The sequence below is a fragment of the Rhamphochromis longiceps genome, linkage group LG18 (genome assembly GCF_057381845.1).
Source record: "Rhamphochromis longiceps isolate RC_006_pf linkage group LG18, R_longiceps_female_GT1.1, whole genome shotgun sequence".
In the NCBI taxonomy this organism is placed as follows: Eukaryota; Metazoa; Chordata; class Actinopteri; order Cichliformes; family Cichlidae; genus Rhamphochromis; species Rhamphochromis longiceps.
In genome coordinates this window covers 27,974,711-28,000,242 of record NC_140574.1, presented here as the reverse complement: position 1 = coordinate 28,000,242, position 25,532 = coordinate 27,974,711, and the positions used below count along the sequence as shown (strand labels likewise).

At 39.9% G+C, this 25,532-nt stretch overlaps 1 protein-coding gene across 1 annotated transcript in view; it reads left to right on the top strand.

The window, feature by feature from the left end:
- Positions 1–25,532, top strand: part of LOC146648554 (metabotropic glycine receptor-like) — a 99,983-nt gene that overhangs the window by 51,751 nt on the left and 22,700 nt on the right. The window contains exons 3-6 of the mRNA XM_085389333.1: positions 1,779–1,881; positions 10,723–10,934; positions 14,626–14,694; positions 21,853–21,962. Of these exons, the coding sequence (XP_085245459.1) occupies positions 1,779–1,881; positions 10,723–10,934; positions 14,626–14,694; positions 21,853–21,962 (494 nt within the window). The remainder of the gene's footprint in view (positions 1–1,778; positions 1,882–10,722; positions 10,935–14,625; positions 14,695–21,852; positions 21,963–25,532) is intronic.

The following is a 25,532-nucleotide window of genomic DNA, read 5'->3' as shown; positions in this document are numbered from 1 at the left end:
GTTACCTACATCTTCCTATTCAGAAGGCAGAATTTCTGAGTTCTGAGTACAATCGAAAGCACCACGACTGCAGTTTTTGTGTTGGATGTAAAAGGCGCACATGACGTGGGAAAGGCGTGGGATTTCTCTCGTGGAAATATGCATTATACATTATATTTTCCTTTCTGTTGGTAGGTGGCACAGTGCACTTGTGGCAAGTAAGCAAGCTAGAAGACTGGCAAAGTTATGGAAGAAACACATTAACAAGAGAATTCTGAGTAAAATCAAAGTTACTTTCCCTAGTAACTAGTTACTTTGAAAGTAACGAGTAACTTGAAGTAACTGAGTTACTTTTGAGAGAAGTAACTAGTAATCTAACTAAGTTACTATTTTAAAGTAACTTACCCAACACTGGTTATAACCTTCATGTTATGGAGGCACAGTGTGCGCACTCAGGTCGCATCAGAGCATCGGGCCGTATAGTGTGAGACCTGCATCGTGACCTATAAACTTCTAATCCCTGTGAGTCAATCGTGCAGTTTGAGCAGGAGCTGAATAACGTGACTGAAAAAATCGCACAGTGTCTGCCCAGCTTTAGGTGACTGTCATCCGAGACTTGCACCGCAGTGTCGGCGTTTGTTTCCCTGTTGGCCATGCTTCTTTTTGTGGTCATCTGTTGTCTTCCGGTATTTTCTCCGCAAGTGACTTTTCCTCGACCAATGAGATAAGCGGTAATCTGAATTGTCATACTCGAATTGTCATAAGTGTGCTGTCAGCTCATTGGTCACAAAGCAGGAGAGGGGCTGGGAATTATGTTTTCAAACAAAGCGTTAATTCCATTAACATTTATAGACTACTTTTGATTCTCACTGTATTACGGGACAAAGTGCGTCCCTTATTAGCTCAGTACGGGACGTGTACTTTTGTTTCTAAATATGGGACAATTCCGTTTTTTAAGGGACCGTTGGCAACCGTATACAACATACAATATTATATATAGATGAAGCTAGCGAGCTAACTCCCTGCTAACTTCTAACGCTGTTAAATTTCATAAATTCAGTTTTCATGGATGCCTGGATGTTAAACCTAATTGTTACACCTGGTAAAGCAGCCACACTGATCATTTTATTACAGATGAAAGAATTTAGACAGTTTTTAACTCGCAGTGATGCCGCAGTGATTGTGTGACTTAGGGACATCAGACTTAAAGGCCGGATGCAGGCACAGGAAGAACGTGTCAGCTCCACACAGAAAGGCCCCAGCTGGCACATCTGAACCCAGGACCTCCTTGCTGCACCACTGACTTGATAACTTTGCAGATAATTTTTCTAGAAGTTAATAAACAATCTTATTGTATAACTTTAGCTGGAACTAGTGAATTTGGATCTTTTATTGCCTAAAAGCGTTGCTGATGTTTGCTGATCAGATAATCTATTCTCTAACTAATCATTTCAGCTTCAGGGGAAAAATAGATTCATACTTGCATCTGTTTTTATTATTGCAGTGTGTGTGTGTTTTGTTATGGTTCTGACATCGAAAATACCAGAGAGAATTTATGATTTTACGCCCACTTGCTTTTGGATTCAAGAAGCAAACAGAGCTGAGTCGGCTGAGCGATCATCTTCATCCTCCTCCATCCTATTGTTTTATGTTCACGTAATTTCCTCCACCAGCTCCTCGCTCTTAGTCATGCAACTCCTTCCTGTGATAATCCTGTTGATTACAACCAGAGGAAAGTGATTTTTCTTTTTTGTTCTAAACTAATCTCCACCTGTCTCTGTCTGTTCTTTTTCCTCCAGTGCACTCCCATTGTTGGCCATGGATTTGTGTTGGACAAGTACAAGTGCCAGTGCAGGAGAGGATTTTACCATCCGAGCCGAGTGGCGCTCAATGGCTTTAAAAGTAGGTTACAAAGCTCTCTGTAATAATAATAAAAAAATGCATATTGCAGTGAGCTGTCAGATCAAAACTTTGAGTCTTGCAAAAGCAAGCTTCTGGGAATTATGGAAAAAAGAGGAAAACAACCACCTTTTTTGAGCTGACAGTCACACATTTTGTTTGAAATTCTTGTTACAGCTTTGAAGGGGTATCCTGGGGTTTGTGAGGTTATGAAACCTCAAGCTCCAGTCAAGGGAGTTTGACTGCTCTTATGTTGAAATGTCTACTACGTTTCTATTCTGAGCTCCAGTGGGAGCCACAGGTGGCATTCGAATCACAGACCTGTTGGATTGTGTGACGGCTGCGTAGATGTAGAACACAAGGTGGAATAAATTAGAATAAATGTTTAGTTACATTTTATTTGACCATTTGCCAGACGGTTACTGTTGCTATGCCTGTCAGGTTTTTTGTTCTTAAAGGGCTTACGGTGGCAGTGTCACAGTGTGGAGTAGAGAGGACCTAATGCAAGACTCTGCACACTGAGGCAAGCCTTTGTGGCCGATGAAAAGTGCCATATGAAACATGAACATGCAACCAAAACCAGAAACCAAGGTGCAAAAATAGGAGGAAACCTAACAGATGTTTTCACAAAGAACAAAACTTTATTAAGTACAACTGTTCAACTGCTCCTTCACAAATATTTAATCAACTGACCAGAGCAACTCAATGCATTTAGGCATGTAGACACAATCAAGACGAGCTGGTTAAAGTAGCATTTCACAAACTGCTGATCTACTGGGATTTTCCTGCATAGTTGTCTCTAGGAAAAGTATCATAAATAACCACCTCTTACAACAGTGCATGCAGAAGAGCATCTCTAAATGCACAGCACATTCAAACCTTGAAGCACATGCAGAAGAAGACCACACCAGATGCCACAAATACGAATTCAAACAGGATCGCCAAAATGGGAGACTGGAAAATTATTGTCTGGCTTCATGATTCTCAGTTACTGATGCAACTTGGTTGGAATTTTGAGTAAACGACGTGAAACCAGTGATCCATTTTTCCCTGTATCTATCCATGGTTCAAGCTGCTGCTGGTGGTGTAATTGTGTGCAGGGATGTTTATCAGCACGCTTTTGGCCCCTTAATAGCAACTGAGCATTATTTAAACACCACCTGAGCATTGTTGCTGACCACATAGATCCCTTTATGAACACAGTGTCCCCATCTGCACAAATCGCAAAGCTCCGATGATCTTAAACTGACTTTTTGAACAGGGCAGTGAGTTCACTGCACTCAAATGACAGATCTTAATCTAGTAGAGCACCTCTGGGGTGTGGTGTCAATCTGACGTAAATCTGCAGCAACTGTGTGACGCTATCATGTCAATATGGACCCAGATCTTTGAGTGATGTTTTCAGCTCCTTGTTGAATCTGTGCCACAAAGAATTAGGAAAGTTCTGAAGTCAAAAGGGATCCAATCAGGTGCTAGCAGGTTTGACCTAATAAAGTGACAAGTGAGTATACACAGAGGTCTGATTAGGCAATAGACATAAAATGGGAAAGCCACAGGTGTGCATAATCACCACAGGTGAACGTAATCAAGGCAATCAGACAGACAGGAAACATCTAACCTAGACATGGGAAAAAAAACCCTTCATAGTAAAACAGCAAATAAGAGAACTAATACAGATGTAAATACTAACTCTTAATGAGACGTCAAACTAGGGAACAAACAGGAACCAAGGCAGAAACAGAGAAGGGAAATCCAACGAAAACACAAATCAAACTTTAAACTCTAACAGCAAAACAGAAACCCAAGCTTGAGACAGAAACTCAAATTCAGAGCAAACCCTGGCAGTTTGACAGTTTAGCTCCTCTGAAACAGCATCTTTGACCTCAGATGGCCGTAAATGAAATAAGAAAGCTGTATAAGCATATTACAGGGAACATATTTATTTTGTTTTCTATTGATTCTAAGCTCAAAATAATCATATATCATATACTGAGCCTTAGTTTATCCTGTGTCTGAAACTATTTGTTTCAGCTCGCTTCAATCACGCTTTCTTTGAATCAGCTGCCCTTTTTAAAACAAAAGGTTTGAACAGCAGGAGGGGTGGGCTACTGTGTTGTGTGCCTGAGATGATCACTTTAAAGATATCCAATCTCACTGACATGATACAGAGCCAAGATTAGAGCGCTTAGAACAGTCTGAAGTCTGAGCTTCTGGCTGTGATCACATTATTTGGCATTTTGGTCATGTTTAATATGTGCATCCATCATTGTTACAGAATGACAGAAAATAAGGAAAAGCATGACGTCTGTTTTATGTAGCTGAAAGCACATAGCTAACAGTTACCTACCTGATATGATGCTGAAAGATTATGACCGGTGCTTGTGGACCAGGAAAAAAGGGTCTCACCAGTTGCTCATGCAGTCACTCAGCACATCCAGACTTCTAATAATAGAGATTCAGAGACAGTAAAATTATAAAAAACTGTCTTGTAAATTTCAATAAAGATGCTTAAAATAAAAAGTTTGCTAAAAACACATTTGTCTTTTACCTGATAGCGATGCCAATATTTCTTCTTTTTTAGTGTGCTCTTGTTGCTTCTTGTTGAAAACATTCAACATTTAACAAACTAAAGATGCATTTAAAAGGATGCTTGCAAATAAGAGTTGAGATATAATGAGAAAGGAGTTTTGTTAATGTAACACTGTCCAGCTCTGCTTTGGGTGGAATTTGTAATGTGCTGGGTTCAATAAATAGGAGGAGAGAGCTGCGATAATTCAATAACCCCCAAAATCTGAGATTAACAAAAGATTATGTAACACCCGATGAAGGCAAATGAGACCTCAAAAGCACAACTTATGAGCAAAAATCAGTCTTTACAAGTTTCACTGCACAAATTCCCAGTCCAAGCAATCAGACGTCAGAGTATGTTAGGAGCAGGCAAGCAAGGGTCAGCCTAGAAAACCAGCAAATTTTAGGTTTTACAGAGAGAATGAGCAAAAGGCAGAGAATGAATTCCCTGCAACAATCTACAAAGGAAAACTGGCATAGAGGAAAAGTAACATATGGAGCAAATACGAAAAGGTGAAAACAAGGTCCAGGTAACACAGTTCAGGGAACAACATATTGTAGGTAAAACACACAAAGGCAGGAAGACTGAAAAACAAGAGAGACGAGTTTCTCAAAGTAAAAGACAAAACAAGTGAATAAAAACACAGAAAAAGGGGGAAAGAGAAGGGGAAGATTTGATAGATGAATTATTTTATTTTATTCTAATGCAATCACAAAGATTAACACATATATACATATTAGGACTGTAACAATGTGCATGCAATAAGAACAAAAATAAGGAGCACCAAAAATGTCATCATAAAGCTCAACTCGTAATGGAAGCATTACACAGCGAAAGACAGCAAGAAGCACTAGTTAGCCAGGTAAGTTTCCAGCCTCAGAGCACATAAACACACTGTTTCATTTACTTCATTCCTTTTAAGTCTAGTGTCTGGTTTTCCAACTAATCAGGACACAGGACACAACCTTCTGCATTCCTTGCACACTAAAGTATATCTCCTAACAGAACACTATGCACATTTCTGAGATATATGAGGAAATCTTAAGCTTTATGGGGCGTTTGCTACGCTGCATATGGACAATTGACGTTCAGGAGAGCAGTTTAGAGAACAGTAAGCTGTTATTGCCTGTCCTACAGCTCTGGCAATCGATCTTATTTTCCCAATATTCCTTATTTTTCATTCAGGTGCGAGAAACAAGAAAAGAAAAACTAAATTTGCACACCCTCTTGGCCTTGGATCATTTCTCTGCTGATGTTCTGCTTTTCAGACTTGCACTTTTCAACTATATCGTTAACTTTAGCCCCCCCGATCGTGCTTTGGGTTTGAATGTCGGTTTTCTTGACTGAAAGCGCTGCAGTGTCCTCGGACAGAAAGCCTGGCCCTGATGAGCAATATAATCATTCAACTGCGGTGGTTCTCATCCCCGACTCCAACAATGCAGCACCCCAGGGGGGTTGATATGCTAAGCTGGAGCTTTATTATAATGCAGTGTGATGAAGGATGTAGTCAAAATGCTCAGTCTGTGAAGAGACTCATCTTCCAAACCCCATGCAGATCACCTCTTTAAAAATCGCTGTGACTCAGATTGCATTGCAGTTGCAACCCTGATTTCCACTCGTGGAACATCAGTCTTAGTCTTTGTGCAGCTACACACAAAGAGACCCAAAGCAAGAAATTTGAGTATACAATTTATGCACTACAAATGCAAATGCCTAAAGCGTGCAGTGAGCTTTGCAGCAGCCTCAATGAACTGAAGAAGCTGTGCAAGTACAGTTTTGCAAAATTAATAAATAAATAAATAAAATTACAAAAAACAAACAACGTTAGGGAGAAAAACCAACAGTTGTGAAGAATGTACAAACTGAAAAGCACTTTTTACTTGCAGTAGTTTAAGTGGTTTGGAAGGACCGCCTGTGCTCAAACTGAGAGCCGTGGTATCACTGTGAACATCTGGCCCCTGTGACAGATGTGTGAAAAATGAACCAAGCTTTCTTCTGTCTGCCTTCAAGCCACTGTGAGAATGATTCGATCTTCAAATCAAACAAAAGACAATGCAAACACAAATTTATGATACAAAAATTTTAGATAACACGCACACACTAGTGCTGCCACAAACCATTATTTTGATAGTCGACTAGTCACCGATTATTTTTGCAATTAGTCGACTAATCAGATCATGCACCCATTGGACGTAAAACCTACAGCTTATTGCACCAGCATGCATTTGCTTTCATATAACAATCATTAGCTTACAGCTTGAAGTGTTTAAGGTATGTGCTAGCTGATTGCAGATTGTCTCGGTGGAGTTTAATAAAATTAGCCGTCTGCTCTTTGCTCCTAAAATATAACAGGACACTGGAGTAAATTCTCTACCATCACACTTGTGTTTAATCAGTTTTCTGTTTGACGTTTATTCAGCTGTGTAAAAACTATAACTATATAAGTTATACAAGTGACTTATATATCATGTTTAACCTGAGTAGCGAAAGAATGCGGGAGGTTTGACAACGATGTGCCGGAAGTTCGCTGTTCTCGCCGGCTCCAGTGAGCCTTGACCTCTTGGTCAGCTATCGAGCTAGCGGGGTAACAGACGTCTCTGAAAACGTCAGAGCATTTTTGCGAATATGTGATGTCTTGATAAACCGAGCAGATATTTAAAGTTTACACAGCTGTATTCTCGCCTTAAAATTAAAAGTTTATATTGTGACCCAGAAAGAGTAATATTAAAACTAAGTAGCTGCCGCAATTGTTGGAAACTGGAATTGGCTGAGCCGCGCTCTGAATTCTGCGATAGATTGGGCCACGAAGGATACACCCGACCCATCCTTTAAATCTGGGGAAAAGGAGGACACATTTGTCGGCCGCATTTGGAGGAGCCTTCAAATTTGGACAGCCTTCGTCGTGTCGCTGTAACGTAATCAGCCTACAAATGCAGCCTCCGAATTTGGACACAGCTACTATAGCAGAGACTGCTTCTTCTTCTTCAGCATTTAACGGCAGCTGGCATCCTTGTAGATGCATTGCTGCCATCTTCTGTTTCAGTCCATTATTACACTCTTAAATTCTGCTACTTATTCCTGCGTCTTTCAGGACCTTACACAGCTTCAAACAACGAGTTTGACTATTAAATTAGTCGTTGATGATTTTGATAGTGTAATCATGGCAGCCGTAACACACACACAAACACAGATGTAGATGATGCTAATTTCCGTTGTTACTCAGGAATGAGTGTAAGAACAGCTTAGATTGGAGGGTTCAAGGGAAAAGACTGAGACTGAGCTGTGCGGCGGAAAGATGCCCGGTGTGTCGGGAAAATGATGCTGCTGGGAGAGAGGAAATAGGATGTGGTGAAGGAGGACATGCACACAAAATGTGGTGTGGCAGAGAAGGATGCACGGGACGGAAGGAGATGAAAACACATGATCTACTTGGCTAACCTCTAACTTGAGCATCTGAAAGAAGAAAAAATAGTTCACCATAATCTGAGTAATAGCTTGCAATAAGTACCCACTTTAAAACCTTTGCATTTGATGTACTTATGTATTATTTTTAATTGGATTTTTCAAAACTAATTTGTATTTTGTCTATTATTACAATTGAGGCAGAATGGGTATTACAGAAATGGAACAAAGACTGCACTTGTGCCAGCACAAGGTAATATGCTGTTTCTCTGTATAGCCCCTGGGATACAGAGGAGAGAGGCTTGTGGCTGTATTGTATTAATTTCAGCATTCATCTGATTTTGGTTATTAGGGCTTTGTTGAAGGATCTAACTACATACTTCATCTTTGAGCTGTTTATATTCTCATCTTTCAAATAAAGCAGTAATAAAGTAATGTGAATACTTTAGACTAAATTGACTGTGCATGTGATCCTCAGGTTGAGATGTCACAGTTGTGCCATTTGGTTCAGTATGTAGACCAGAATAATGTGTGCGGTGTGAGCCACAGCTGGGCCAGAAGTTATTTGCTATTTGTTTAAACCAACACTGCCAAAAATCCCCAACGTGCTCTGGTTGTCGAATGTAAACCTGCCACACACACCTTATAACACTCGGAGAAATTCAGTCTTTACAGCAAGTCGGTCGAGGACATTTTTCTTCAGTAATGGAGTAAGCTCAGTAGTTTGACAACAACAACTCAACAAATGGGCTGTGGGCTAAAACAAGGTCCGGTTTGACTCAGCTTGACTCATGCGCCACAGTTGGTGCTTATTTATTGACATCTGGCATTTGAAAGTAGATGGAAATTGACAAGCTGAGGTTAGGGACTGTCAAAAGTACACGCAGCATGGGCCTCCGGAGTGTTTTTTAGACATCTTCTCATCTTTTTTTAAATATTAAAACATTTTTCCTATCTGGACTTAGTCTCTTTGTAAACACAATACTCTATTTCAACACTTTTAGACATTTCTTGCTTGTTTTTTTGACACTATTGATTTCCACCCAGACCTTTATTAACAGTCACGCTCTATTGGACTGAGATCTGCTGACTGTGGAGGCCATTTGTGTACAATGAACTCATTGTCATGTTCAAGAAACCAGTTTGAGGTCGTTTGCGCTTTGAGCCATGGTGCGCTATTCTGCTGGAAGCAGCCATCAGAACAGGGGTACACTGTGTTCATAAAGGGCTGGACATGGTCATCAACAATTGTCAGGTAGGTGCTGGTATTCAAATAACACAAAGTATGCAAAGAAATAAATCCCCTGCATCATTACTACACCAATGCCAGCCTGAAATACTGAGAAAGGGCAGAATGGATCCATTCTTTACTCTGATCCTTCCATCTGAATGCTGCAGCAGAATTGGGGACTTCTCAGACCAGGCAATGTTTTTCCAGTCTTTAATTGTCCAGTTTTGGTGAACCTCAGTTTCCTGTTCTCAGCTGACAGCATGTGTGGTCTTCTGCTGCTTTAGCCCATCTGCTTCAAGGTTCCAAGTGTTGTGCAGAGATGCTCTTCTGCATATCTTGGTGGCTCTGTAAACTCTAGAGATTGTTGTGTGGAAAAATCCCAGTAAATCAGCAGCTTCTGGGATCCTCAGTCCAGCCCTACAACCACATTCAAAGTCATTTAAATCACCTTTCTTCCCCATTCTGCTTCAGTTTGATGTAGCTCATTTTGACCATATCTGCAGGCATAAATTGTTGTTGAGTTTTTGCCATGTGAGTGGCTGATTAGGTATCTGCATTAATGGCCAGTTTAACAAATGTACATAATAGAGCGTATCTATGTATGAGGAGTTTAAAGGGCAGACATTGATGAGACAGTCTGTGCCAGTTGCAGCATGAATCACGCTCACATTCATTATGAATTTGCATAAGGATGCAAACACAGAAAATAACATCCTGTCATGGTGAACACTTATTGTGCGTATCTAAACACATATTAGCTGAAATTCAGCTTCTCTGTGATTCACAGCAAAAATACAGAGTCTCAGATCACAGTTACCACCATGCATTCTTTTCTCAGCCGAATGAAACCACTTCAGTGGCTACTTAAATTCACTTCTTGCTTAAAATTGTTTTTAACCACTATCAAAGAAATTTCAGCACATTCTCTTACAATCACGCTCTGCTGAAGCATTGTGCAACTGCGCCGCATTTGCATACCGTATGAGCTCTGGGACCTACAGAGGAATTACATGCTTATCAAACATCATTTGCTCGAGGAGCTGCATGTCTGTGTGTTTGAAAAAAAATGAAGGATTTCAGCTACAGATTGACTGCAAATCCCATTGCAGCTGACATCCTGGAATTATATTTCTTGCATCATCTGTCGTGTCTTTACACGTAATTGATTAAATTTAGGTTTCAAAGGAACCAGTTCATGCTAAAAATGAACGTTCTCAACGGGAAAAAAAAAATAAAAATCATGGATAGAATTGATAAACCCCATCCAAATCCATGTGTGTCACATGCTGATATTACTACAATTACGCAAACAAGACTGAGGAAGAGAGCAGTGACACAATATTGTATCTTCCTCGCCTTCATTATCCATCATTTGCTTAATTACAGGCTGCATTCTTGTAATTATCTCCCCAAGGCTTTTTGATTCATTGGCTTGATGCTTTCTTTGCCTTGAAATTGATTAACTGAGCATTTAATAAGGAGTCAGCCTGTGACAGCTAAATGCAAATTAATTGCAGTGCTAATCAGACCTGTGTCCCGAGATGTGATTAGATTTGAATTTGCAAAGGCTTTCTTTCTTTGAACTTGAACAACATAAGATAAGTGATAATGAAACAAATCTAAAGTGTATTCACATCTTCAGGTAAGGAGCAGGGCTCTCACAGAGACGAATCCTCCGACGTGTCCAGCAAGTGCCTGCCGTGCCGCGAGGGCTGTCCCTACTGCCGGGATGACACGCCCTGCCTGGTGCAGGAGGACGGTGCTCTGAGGCTCTCTGTGGCCTCCTTCCAGGGTCTCTGCATGATGCTGGACTTGGCCAGTATGGTGGTGGTCTACCACTTCAGGAGAAACAAGGTAAGGAGAATGCAAATTATCGGTTGCATGCTTTTCTAATGTGGATAGGGACATGCTTAACAGCTTATTCTACTACTTAGTTTAGACTTTGGAGGGAGTTTGGCATGTGTGGTGATGTCAGTAGAGCTTACGCCGGCCTGCACTCATAACCTCATTTTTTTTCAGTGCAAAGTTTAGAGAGAATTTGAAATAGTCAAAAACCTAGAAGCACTCTGAGAGAGGAAACCTCCACCAAGGCAGCTCTGTGGGCAGGATTTACATTTGAGGGAATCATTTTGTGTTTTGTATACATTCATTTTGCTTTCTTTGTTCTTTTTAAATGTAGTTTAAGACATTTGTAGCACAACAAAAACAAGTGCAAAGGCTTTGTTGAAACCCATTTTAATATATACTTGACATAATTGGCAGATTTTAAGTGTAAAAGTGAGGTTAGAGGTCAAATAAGACATGCTATTTGGATGCAAACTAAAAAAAGTGATATTTAGAATCCCCATATACCAGAATCATTTCCTAAATGCTGAAAATACAAAGAAAGGCAGCAGAATTTCAAGCAACGATTTAAAGATAAGATACATTTTATGAAGGTTTGAGCTTATTTGATCTTAAAGAAGAGATTAAAGTAACATATTAGAATCCACATATATATTCCCTATAATCCTATGTGTTGTCAATAAAAACAACGGCAGTAATACACATAGTTTTTACTTTTTTTAAAAATAGCTCTGTAAATCACTTTGACCTATAGATCAGTCTATTGACCTTGAAGGAGAGGTCAGAGGTCACATGTGACAGGCTATTTTACTCTATAAGGTACTTTCTTTATGTTAACAATACACACCACACTTATAAGAATCATAATGTGGAAGCTATAAAATTTTTGTCAGCTTTTGAAACTAAGGCACATTTTCATGACCTGACTCTACACCCGTATAAGTTTCATCAGAATTCATTCAAAAACTTTCAAGCTGTGGTACAAACATTAAAAATGACACGCACATACGCAAACACTACTAAAAGCATAACCTCCTTGGCGAAGAATACCCAAAGAATACCTGAAGATTGCAAGATTACATTATACTTTTTTTTTCACCTAAAGACTAAAGGGACCACAACAACAACAACAACAACAACAATCTTTATTTATAGAGCACATTTAAAAGCCTTGGGCATACCAAAGTGCTTTACATAAAACAATAAAAGGTTCAAACATTGATAACGGATAAATAAAAATAAGGAGTTATGTTCATAGATAAAAGCTACCAATAAGAATGACTACAGCACATGGGTAATAGCAAGATAAAAGCTGTACCACCATAATAAAAAACACCAATAGAAAGATAGGAGGGAATTAATACAAGAGGTCAATAGGTCACAGCAACCAAACAAACAAACAAACAAACCAGCAATTAAAAGGTGGAGAAGGCAAGTTTAAAAAGATATGTTTTAAGCTGTGATTTAAAAGAATGAATAGAATCAGATGCCCGGATGCCAATCGGGAGATTGTTCCAAAGCACAGGTGCAACAAGAGCAAACGATCGATCACCTCTAGTCTTAAGTCGAGATCTGGGCTGAGCCAGCAGTAACTGTGACGATGACCTTAAAGCCCTGGCAGGAGCATAAGGGTTTAAAAGGTCCTTAAGGTAGCTGGGTGCAGTGTTGTTAGTAATTTTAAAAGTAAACAACAAAATTTTAAATTGAATACGATATTTGACAGGCAACCAGTGCAGATCGGCAAGGACAGGAGTAATGTGGGCAAACTTGCTGGTTTTAGTTAGAATGCGAGCTGCAGCATTCTGAACTGTCTGTAATCTCTGTAAAAGGGAAGAGTGGAGACCACAATAAAGTGAATTACAATAGTCTAGCCTCGACGTTACAAAGGCGTGGATGAGCTTTTCGAGATCTTTATGCGGGATATAGTGCCTAGCCTTAGAGATAAGACGAAGCTGGTAAAAACTAGATCTGACAACAGCAGACACTTGTTTGTCAAATGAAAAGGAGCTGTCAAATAAGACACCCAGATTCCTGACAGTATCAGAGAGAGAACAACTAAGAAAACCAAAGGCATCCCGGAGTTTGGCACGAAGGGCATTACTACCAAAAATCATAATCTCGGTTTTCTTCTCATTAAGGATAAGAGAATTCGACAACAACCACTTCTTGGCCTCAGACATGCATTCTCGGAGGCTATTCAGAGACAGAGCAAGATCGTCGTTTAGCTCAAAATAGAGCTGGATATCATCTGCATAATAGTGATAAGCAATATGGTATTTCTCAAAGATGGCACTTAAAGGAAGCAAGTATAATGAGAAAAGGGTAGGGCCCAGCACAGATCCCCCACACTCGCACAAGGAAGATAATACTAAACTGTGTCATTAAACTGTCCCCGCCATGGAATGGCGACCTGTCCGGAGTGTACCTGGATATTTGGTCCACAATGACGCTATGCTGCATATGGTAATAAGTGGATGGATGCTGAAATTGTACGGCCTAACAGTTTTAGAGCTTATCCCAAACTACACACTGACAGTCTCCCCTACTCTTCAATTTTGGTATTTTTTGCCTAATTTGAAACAACCTCCATAGCGAAGATTAACTGGAAATGTCAGTGAAATGTCATGGAAAATTATTTTAAATTAAATAAAGACGAAGGTTTCAGGGATTAAATTCAAACTGAGTGATTATGACAAACTCACGAATGTTTTGAAAATAGGAACCGCTGTGTTACAGCTGATCATGCCTTCACAGTACTAAGCCATCAGAGTAGCAAAAGATCCTCCCTGGCCTCCCTGGCCGCATGCAGTTCAACGAATTACATGCCCAGATTAAAAGAGGACATTTGAGCTTTTTTCCTCAAATAATTTCAGTATGCAACGTAGAAACTGGAAAAAAAAATATTGCTTTATTTACGACATACAGCTGCTTCTTAAAGCATTGCAAATTCACACAAATTTCCATCGTATTCTATCAAGAATAAAGCCAAATAAAGACAGACCAGTTGATTTTATCTTATTTTATTTTAATTTTTATGTAATTTTTATTGTCTTATTACACTGACATCATTACCATCAACCGTACCCAGCCCTCCTTCATTTCAGTGTGACATTCTTGCAGTCTAGGATAATAATTAATATTTACAATCACTCCTCTGGCATTTAAATCTTTCCTGGTGATCTATTTATAGACAATCGTGTTGTTGCCTCAGAACTTCCCATATTTCTTCACTTCACAAGAGATGTCCCTGGAGGCCTTTGGATGAACATAAAAAAATCTTATATGTGGTAATGTGGTAATTAAATACAACCCAGAAAAGTTCTGTCGTCACTAAGAGACATATATTTTATATATTTGTGCGATGTATCATTTGCATTTTCGTGCAGTTGCATGCAAGTCGTGGCTGTTATGTCTGACTTGCAGCAGCAGAATCTGAAAGGTAAACTATGGTGGCCCCAAAGGACAAAGCAGATACAAGAGAGAAAATGAATGTGAAGAAAGGCTCACTGCAAATCCAGAACAAATATCAATACAAGCAGCAGCAACATTATAGGTACTTTTGCATGCCCGTCAGCAGCCTCAGCGTCTGATACCATCAGGCCAATTATTCTTTTTCAGTATCCTTCAGCAATCCATAAATAACCAAGCTCTCGCTGTCATTGATTCATGAGATTTTGTCTTTCTCTCTCCTTGTTAACAGAGCATTCGTACATCTGGTCTCATTCTGCTGGAAGCCATCTTGTTTGGTGCGCTACTTCTCTACTTCCCAGTAAGTGTCCATATTGATCTTGCATGCCACCCACCAGTTTACTGCTACTTCATTTTTTAAATATAAAAGTTCTCAGAAGTCTCAGGGAAACAAGCAGCTGGGTACGTCTGGGTATGCTTTGTCAGGAGAGAGACAGAGTGCGCTCAAACAAACTTGCAAACAAAAGCATGTGTTCATTATAATGACTAGTTTGAAGGTTTTATTTGATAAATAACTGATGGACCAGTGGGCTTGCATGAATTACCATGAGGCATGCATGCTTTTGTCTGCACATTGCAGGCACAAATTTGCACCAGAGCTTAAAGGCCACTCTTTAGAGCACCACAAACAGCCTCTTGTCACTGAGATGGAGAAGAAATAGTGATGGGCATTGGTAAAAGTCTCTCCTGACATTCATGGTGTTATAAAAGAAAACTAGAGAACAAACACAAACCGCACATATATCCAAACAGATGGAAATAGGTTTGAGATGTGATTTCACCATCTATGAAGCTCTTCTAATGCAGTTATTGGCCATAAAGTAGATATCAAAAGAGAGGTGTGATGGTCAAATCCTAAGCATTACAGGTTTAAAAAGAGGGAAGGAGTGGTCAAGGTCTGCTTTGGCTGAGAAAAAAAAAACCTTTTCAAGAAAGAAAATCATTTTTCAGTGTCCAATATTTGTCATGTAGTGTGTGGATGTGGATCCCACACGCAGGTTTAGGCAGTCAAAGCTCGGTTTTATTGATAGTCCATGGAAATAATTCAAAAGAAGGTGAGTGCAAAAAGGTACAGGGAAGATGTGACGAGGCAAATAGCAAGGGAAACTAAGAATCACCAGAAAATATCAAAAACAGAACAAAACTGGAAAGTTCATAAACAAGGCGGGGGGTCAACAACCCAGGACTGGAATACTGGAGTAATGTGAAAATATCCCATTAAAAAAAAGCCCATTTCCTCAGTTGTAGCTAGATGTTGTAGTACTATAGTTAGGATCATTACAACAACAGAGAGCTGGACATCACAGTTGGTGCGTACTTATAGAATAAGTGCGTTCTCTTCCACGTGTGCCTTTGCCTGTCTGCGTCGGCTGTATGTGCCAGCCAGTACGTGTGCTCGGGTGACAGCGTGCGTTCTATATGTGTGTATTTACACTTTTGGACTCAGCCCACATTGCACCTGGAGTGCTGCGTCAGGAGCCCATCTTTAGAAGGGAGGCAGATGGAAGAAACCTGCGCGCCGTATAACACAGAGATCTGATGTAGCCAGGGAATTCACTCCTTTCAAATCCTCGCACAGACTGCCAACAGTGGAGCCACTGCTCTTCTCAAACACAAAGCCTGATGGCCGAAAAAAATCAGCCAGAAAGAAAGAAGTTCCAATCGCTCGGCTAAGTCCGGGGATAAAGATTTTGTTCTTATTCTAAAGTTACTGGAGTGTAACCGTATGCACGACATTTCCCCCAGAATGAAAAAAACAAAAACCTGAAGCTGTTTTTTGTTGCAGCAGACAAAGAGCTGCAGGTATTGCATCCTTATGTGACCACACCTTTCTTGCTTTTGCATTCATCCATCCACTCCAGTTTACCCCAAGGATAATCCAGTTCCAAAAATATCCCCCACCCGCAAAACACTCTGCCGTTCTGTCATCCTCACACACATGAAGGTCTCCTTTCCTCCACCTTACCTCCTTGTCCCCCACCCCCCTCCTCCCTTCATGTTTTCCTTTGATTACCTCCTCTGCATGTTCTCTCTCACCTCTGTGTCTGCCTCCCTCTCCCAGCCTTAACGTTTGTTGCTGTTGCCTATTTTTTTTTGCTGCCACCACAGACCTCTTCAGCTGCAGCTGCTCTGCTCTGGTGCTCAATGCATTTTTAAACAGTCCATCAAGTTCTAGCACAACTTGTTTTAAAAATACTTCTACTGATTAATTGATGGAGGACGCTTGGGAGGTTGGACGCAAACCAGGAGGGCCACCTTCTCTTCTAGGCAATATAAAAATATGGCTTTTTATCGCAGTCCCCAGTGATTTTGTAATCCACATGAGTGGTACTGCAGAAGGTTGTGACGCTGTCTGTCTGCCTGTATTGTGTGTGTGTGTGTGTGTGTAGGCAGAGTGATGGATGGATCATGAGTGTGTTTAGGTAGCTTCAAAGCCTCATATTTTCCTGTGGTCATGTGCATGGATTTGCCATTTGCATGTTTTTGTTTTGCACAGTATGTAGGTGGAAGGAGCAGCACATAAGAGCTACTTTTAGCTCTTATGTGCCGTTCAGATTTATTGTTTTGCTGTCATGTGAAGCAGAAAGCTGGAAGAAGTGATGAGGTGAAGATGCCAAGTAGGATGCAAATCCTGAAAACAGACTATACTGAGACTGAGGCAGGAGAGACAGATGGACATAAGGAGGAGAGACACTGAAACAGGAGGGAAAAATAACAACCTGTTGAGTAGTTAAGATGTTGTTCACGTTTGCTCCGTCTTTACTTCTGTCTGTTTCAATCCGTTCCAAAAACTAGTTTTTCTTTGTGTATTTTTCTGCTGTGTTACTGGCTCCAGCATTCTTATACTCTTAAACTTTGATTCTCAAGCGCTCAAAACCATTTTACTAACGTCGGCGCTGGAGAACGTGCTCAGATTTTATATGTTATGCTACATTTAAAAGTCATGCTTTCAAATTGTTAATATCACCATCAAAATACTGTGAAGCACGAAAAGGAACATTTTCACGGTACACTCATGAAAAACTAAGTGCACCCCATTATTGTGTAACCTATCGAACCACCTTTAGCAGTATTAACTTAAAGTAATCATCTTCGTCTCATCTCCTCTTCTTTACAACGTTGTTTCAGTTCGTTGAGGTTTGCAGGCATTTGTTTATCCAGCTCTTCCAAGATCCCACCACAGAATTTCAATTAGACTGAGGTCTGAACTTTGACACGATGATTCTTGTCTTTTTCAGCCATTCGGTTGCAGATTTGCTTTCGTACATCAATTTTAGCCAAGCTTTTGTTGTCACAAAGATGGCCTCGCATTTGAGTGAATAACACTTTGGTATACAGAGGATATCACTGCAAGATGATCCAGATCATAATCCCTCCACCACCGTGCTTAACTGTTGGAATGAGGTGTTTGTGGTGATATGCTGTTTGGTTCTCTCTAAATGCGACGTGCACTTCATCGTCAGACATCTGCACTTTCGTCTCCCGAGAATTTGCTGGGAAGATCGTGTCATTTTGTTAACACACATCTGAATGTGTCAGACCAGAAAACTGCCAAGATTTCTGCTTTTAGGTGTTCACACTTGCTGATGATCAGTTAAGCGAGTGCCTTTGATTAGCAGATTCTGGCTGTTACGTCCATTCTTATGGGTATACTTAGTTTTTACAGGACTGCATACAGTATACTTAAAGTGGAACTGAAGATTCCCAGTTAATTTTAGTTAGCGCTGGTAACTGTAACTGTAGTTTCATACTTTATGTGTCAGAAATCTTGGGATGGCAAAAACACACTGCTATAGGAAGTCAGGCAACTGGCCTTTTTCCATCATTGAGCAGCTGTGAGTGATTTGAGTTGATGCTCCATGTGGCATTAGTCTGCTAACAGTAGGGTGCAGTAAAAGGAGCAAAAGGAGTTGGTTACCTTGCTGAGAAGCTGGGGAAGCTGCTGTTCTTCATAACAGCTCACTGTAGCTGTGTCTTCAAAATAAATTGCTCCATACAATATTTCAAACTGTCAAAAAAAGAAAGAAAAAATGACCAATGTCTTCTTTTTCAGGAACATTTTAATGAGCAGTGGCTGGTTAGTGCTAAGCTCACTGGGAACTTGTGGTTCGCCAGCTAAATGCTTCCACGGTGGAGCTGCAGTTGAAACTGATGGGTTTGCATTAGGATTAGGTTAATGCAAACCCATGCAGGACCGTTTCTGCAAATGTAACCATGGACACCAAGTCTGTATTTAAACAAATATATAAATCTGGCAACTGATAGACGTCAGATTCCTATTTTAACAGAATGCTGACAAAAAGCAATCATTATTCACTTGATACATTGTTAGAAAATTTTCTAATTTTTCTATTTAATAATACATTAACATCAACATCGCATGTACTGCTTTGGATTCCTCTCTGGGGATTAATTAATGTTTATTTTCAGCAATAGTACTATTCAAGTGTATTTATTTAATATATGGATTATTTATACATGTATTGTGCCTATGCTGTTATGTTACTTGTTATTAATTTCAATTAAAATTAAAATTTACTTTAGCACATGTAGTTCGCAACTTTTAGCTATTAAATAACAAATTTCCTTCAAGCCTCTTATCGATAAGTGAGTCATGTTCAGGCTGTTCCTTAAATTGACCCAATTCTGACACACACCTGCCTGCCTTCCAATATCAATTAATTTATCAGCTGCAGTATTAAAGAGGAAGAGCAATAATTCCTTTTCTTGGGTCTGAGATGGACTCTGCTCCCCAGTGTCTCATGACGGGCATACCAATAACAGACTCCGCGAGGTTGTGATGATTGCGGATGGAAGGAAAAGCCTGTGAGTGCCATGCTCCATGCTTTGACTCAGTGTGTCACATTTTTAATCAAGAGGTGAGAGAAATGTCTATATACCGGAGCTGAAGTGAGTGTGAACAGAGCGAAGGCTGAAAATAGGGAGTTTAACCGCTCGCTGAACCACATTTCTGAAATTCATCTTGCCTCTTTTAAGACTGTATTTGATTATGAAACAATCACAGCAACATTATCAGTGATGAGGAGGTAATAAGCTGCAGATTAGTTCCTGTGACATTTGTTATGAGTCACGTTGAGACTTGGCTCTGCTTTCAACTTCCTGAATACCTGCATAAGATGCTGTGAGATTGAATATTTCTGTCCTTTCATCTTTCTGTCTTTGCACCATAGTCTTTGTTCTTCATTTCCGTGGGTAAAATAATGTACACTGTGATTCATATTCCCCACTACACTTTAGCTTCTCTTCTCTGTTAACGCATCTCACAGCCAGACGGTTACAGCCTCGGGGTTGGCTTGTTGCTCAGCTGGGTTTGCCACAGATGTTCTGTTTCTTTTCTAAAAAGGAAAAGAGGTTACAGGTGTTGTTGTTACTTAAGCTTAATTAAAGCAAATGGCTGGTGTCTTTTGAATGCCAAAGCATTGTAAGAGCTGGAATAAATCACTCGCCTTACGCCTCAGAGATGCATTTATGCTGCTTATTATGTTGTACCACAATAAGTCTGAGATTATGTGGTGATTAGAAAAAGCTGGAAAGCTATAACCTTCTGTTTTTGGTTATTGTAAAACAACTTACATATAAAAAACCCAAGCATATAATTCAGAAAGTATTTTTGTGCTATAACATTGTTATCCCCAAACAAGCTCCCCGACCTGTACACTGTTTACTCTGCTGCGCTATATCACAGACTGAAAAACTGTCACTTCAGCTCCCTATCCTGTTCTGATTACACTGAGTTCAATCCAGCCACAGCATACAAAGTACCTAAAGACCTGGTCTAGCATAGGGCTCACATATATGTTTTTAAAAAAGCATCATCTTATAAAAAGGAGTAATTGTATAGTCTTCTTTCTGCTCGAGCAGTTATTGTCAAGGTGTGTAGTGGAGAGAATCCAACTGCAAAACACGCATGCAGGTTGAAAATAAAAGTAGGATGAGCGTTTGTTGGCTAAAGCAAAAGTTCAGCAAATACCAAATTCAGAAAAGGGAAAGAAAACAGAACGAGGGGGCGAGTTCAACAGGAAGATCTGACAAAGGAATAAAGGGGATGAACTAGGATTGGATATAAACAGAGGATAGATTACTCAGTGTGACACAGCTGGGTAGATAGAAACATGGCATGGCTATGATAAAGACACAGACGTACAATTTATTTAATCCCTCAATGGTGTAATTCACTTGTCCAAATACTATATTACAATATAATATGTTATATTATATTACTATATTTCCAAATACTATACTATGTATAAATGGTTACTATATACAGCACAATATGTATATAAATCTACATATTAGCCAGTTTTAAGCTATAACATATAACACCACATGTGCAATGTTAACATATGCAACAGATGCAAAACATAAAAAAAGACACTGAAATTTTGTTGAAACAGATACTAAGTGTGATGCAGGTCTTTCACTCTCACTTGTGTTTGCTTTTCAAACCACATTTAACATTTTTAGTCCGTATGCTAGACTGAAAAGAAACCTGTAATCAAAAAGATGCTCTGTGGGAAGTGGTAGTTACTGATTAATTACTGTTCATGTATCTATATAGTTTTAGCGGATAGGTGGAGTTAAGGTCAGCGTTTACCTCAACACAAAGTCACAAAACAGTTTGGCAATCGTAGCACGATCTCACAAAAGATCACACAAACTTCCTTCCCTTACAAAAAAAGTTTGTGTATTCATTCAGACCACACTGAATGGAGAGATTACCCCAAGTTGGAAAGGTGTCACGCTTCGATAGTATTTTCCTTGCTTCAGTGGGAACGTTGCCAGAGTCACAGCACTGAATCTTCAGAGCAGAAGCTGGGATTCGGGTCACCGAAAATGTAACATGTGGCTTCCCGCTGTGTTGCACACTAATGAAATGAAATGCAACCGTAGAAAGAGAAGTGCAAATGAAAGCTTGGATCCTTACAGCATGAGCCTTGTCTCTGCAGCTTCTGCTGTTACAATCTCTTCTGCAGCGGTAATAGGTGTGAATTAACTTCACATCATGCAGAAAATGATAGGCTGACATTTTATCAGCCATCGGCAAATTCTTTATTGCTTTGTTGAAACCGCTCAGAGAGACAAATCGTGACAGGTTGGACCGCACACATTTAGAAACACAAGTGTGTCTATACATGCAAATCAATGTGCAGATAAACATCACTAAACGCGCTCCTAGACCTATAAAGGAATAAGCTCTCAAATTCCTCACATCAAACGTGCTCTGGAAGTTGACATATGAGCCGCATAAAGCTAACAGATGAGGGAACTGTGGGAGGCGTTAGATATTCGTGAGGTCAAATCCACCTCCAACTCTGCTTCTCGTGTGCTTACCACATTTGTGTCTCTGACTTCCTTCCTGTAAATACCAAAAACAATCAGAGTCCTAGGATGTGTTTATGAGATGTGTGAAAGTTAACTCTGCTCTGCATTTTTGTAGGTGATGATCCTGTACTTCAATCCCAGTGTGTTTCGATGTATCCTCCTGAGGTGGGTTCGCTTGCTGGGCTTTGCCATCATGTACGGGACCGTCATCCTGAAACTCTACAGGTACCGTAAATAACAGGCCATAAACGGTGGACATAGCAGCCCATTAGTTTCTAGACTCCACAATTTGAAGCTGCTTTTTCAATAAGGTGCACATGTAAAGCACAACCACAGACACCACTTATCAGTCCAAAGAGCACGAAATAACACAAGTATAGTCAACCCTTTCTGGCATTTCTATGCCGATGACATTCAGTTGTACATAATAATAATGGATTGCATTTATATAGCGCTTTTCGAGACCCTCAAAGCGCTTTACATTACAATTCCACTATTCATTCACTGTCACGTTCACACACTGGTGGAGGCAAGCTACAGCTGTAGCCACAGCTGCCCTGGGGCAGACTGACAGAAGCGAGGCTGCCATATCGCGCCATCGGCTCTGGTTGCTAGGGTGTCTTGCCCAAGGACACAACGACCAAGACAGACAAAGCTGGGGATCGAACAGGCAACCTTCTGGTTACCAGATGAGCTTCCCAACCCCCTGAACCACGATCGCCTTATGTCTTTTAAGCCTCACCGGATGGATAGGCTGTCCACCCCGCTAGTGCTTAACCACAATTAGTGATTGTCCCACAATCAGTGTTAATTTTGACAGCAAATTTTGCTTTAGTTTTTTTTTTTTTTAGCTTTGGCCATAATATAGCTATCTAAGTTCTTTTAGTTTTAGTTGACTAAATATCATAATAATTGTCATAGACCAAAGCTAAGGTTAATTCAGTTAACTGTAGTGTAAACTGTTGGAGAGTGTTAGTGTTAATGTGCTCTTAACAATGTTATGCCCGTCTGAATGTTATGTTGGAAACAGGTTCCTGTGATGTGGCTAATTGTTAGCGTCTCAGAAAGTGGTCATTAAATGTCCTTGTCATGATAAGTCTGTGGCAGGCAGGACGCAGGACACAAATGCAGGACACTCAAAGGAATAAACTCAAAGAGGCTGCAGAAAAAACTCCACAAACAATAAACTTAACAATAAACAATAAACCGAAAATAGAAACGAATACAAAACACTAGGAAACCTGGAGACAAGAGACTAGGGACGAGGAGCACGGTGGGAAACACACAAAAACACCACAAGGCTTAAATACACAAACTGACAACGAAAGGATGGGGAACAGATGATAACACAACAGGAACAGGAAGCAACACAGACTAAACTCAAGACACGTAAGCTTAACACAGACATCAGACATGGCAACAGGGAGGAAACATAGGCGAGGTACCAGGGCGAAACAGAGACACAGAACAGAAACCAAACCCTAAGAACCAGAAAATCTTAAGAATCAACCTGAAACATAAAATAATAGTAATAAGAATAAAAACCACTGAGTCAACAGATTCAGGACCGTGACATCCTGATAAAGGCTCTGAATTTCCAAGCATCATGAGGTTATAACATAAACGTTTGTCATGTTATCATGAAATGATTTACGAAACATCTTATTTTTATTGACATGAAATGGGAACTGTGTCCATATGTCCATAAGTTTCTGTCTCTAGGCGTGTTTTGTAATGATTTAAGTGATCATTGTGTAGTTGCTACCAGTAGGAACACTAAAATCCCTAAATGTAAACCGCGTATCATCTGTAAAAGAAATTTTAAAATATTTAATGAGCAAGCGTTTCATTATGACTTGTCTATGGTAAATTGGGAAAACTTGAGTCTGATACCAGACATCCATCTGGCTTGGGCTTATTTTAAAGAAATTTTTATGAAGATTTTAAATAAGCATGCACCTGCCAAAAAATTTAGGGTCAAGGGACGGGAGAACCCTTGGTTTTCATCGGAATTATCAGAGTCCATCCATCAGCGTAACGTGGCATGGGCAAAAGCTAGGAAAAACGATTCCCTGACTGACTGGTTAGACTTCAGGAAATTAAGAAACAAATGCACGACACTTATCAAGAAGGCTAAGTCAGAATATTATTTATCTGTTACTACAGAAAACCTCAATAACCCTCAGAAATTTTGGAAAGTAATTAAGTCCTTATCTATAAATAAAATATCACAGGCTCTTCCAAAATTCATTTTAAAAGATTCTGTCCCAGTTTATGACAGAACTGAGGTCTTAAACAGCTTTAACAAGCACTTTGTAGCTACTGGTTTTTTATTTAACTCTGTTGGAGCAGCCCCCATGATTCCCTGCACAGAACCCCAAACATATATTGGGGAGCTTTTTGATTTTTCTCCTTTTTCTGTCCAGGAAGTGCATAAAGCTCTTAAAGCCTTAGATCACAGGAAACCCCCAGGGCCAGACTTAATAGAGCCCTATTTTCTGAAAATAGCAGCTGATTACATTGCACAACCTCTTACAATCCTTTTTAATCTTTCAATCCAAAATAAAGAAATTCCACTTGTTTGGAAGTCTGCTTTTGTTACGCCAATATTAAAAGGAGGCGACCCGGCCATTTTGACTAATTACAGGCCAATATCAAACTTGTGTGTTTTGGCAAAAGTCCTTGAGTCTCTCGTCAGTGAGCAATTAAAAGAGTTCTTGTACTCTAATGAAGTTCTTTCAAAACTACAATCTGGGTTCAGAAAACAGCATAGTGCTGTCACGGCTGCCACAAAAGTGATAAATGACATACTTGTTGCTCTTGATAAAAAACAGCACTGTGCTTCTCTCTTTATTGACCTGTCAAAAGCTTTCGACACTGTGGATCACGCCATTTTAAAGCATAGGCTTCTTTCTTTGGGGCTGTCTAGACATGTTGTCTCCTGGTTTACTAATTATTTGAGTGACAGGACTCAATGCATTAAATGTGAAAATCTGTGCTCAGAACTTTTGAATATTCACACTGGGGTGCCACAGGGTTCAATTTTAGGACCTCTGCTGTTCATCATGTATATAAATGATTTGGGACAAAATGTGTCCAATGCTAGTATGCATTTTTATGCTGATGACACAGTTATTTATTCCTTTGGCTCAAACTTTGAAAAGGCAATAGAATCGTTGCAGAAAGCTTTTGACGTGGTTCAGCACACACTTCTGGAGCTGAAATTGGTTCTCAATGCTGAAAAGACAAAGCTAATGTTGTTTTCAAACATGAAGAGATTTCCTCAAACTGTCCCCTTGGTGTCCACTCTTGAGGGAAACCTCATAGAAGTGGTGCATACGTATAAATATCTTGGCTTTTTAATTGATGATTCTCTGACCTTTAAACCTCACATAGACAATCTTGTGAAAAAACTCAAACTAAAATTGGGATTTTTCTTTCGAAACAAATTTTGCTTTTCTTTTGAGACAAAAAAGCGTCTTGTAAATGCTACATTTTTATCTGTTTTAGATTATGGTGATCTGCTGTACATGAATGCTTCCGCCCAGTGTCTTCATAAGATTGACTCAGTTTATCATGCCTCCTTACGGTTTATTACAAACTGTAGGGCCTTGACCCATTGTTGTGATCTGTACGCTCGAGTGGGATGGCCTTCGTTGTCCTCCAGGAGGTTTGCTCACTGGTGCATCTTTATTTATAAGGCCCTGCTTGGACAAATGCCCACCTACATTTGCGATCTGCTCACACGGAGAAGTACTGTTTCTTACAGCCTGCGTTCAAGCGATCTTTTATTGC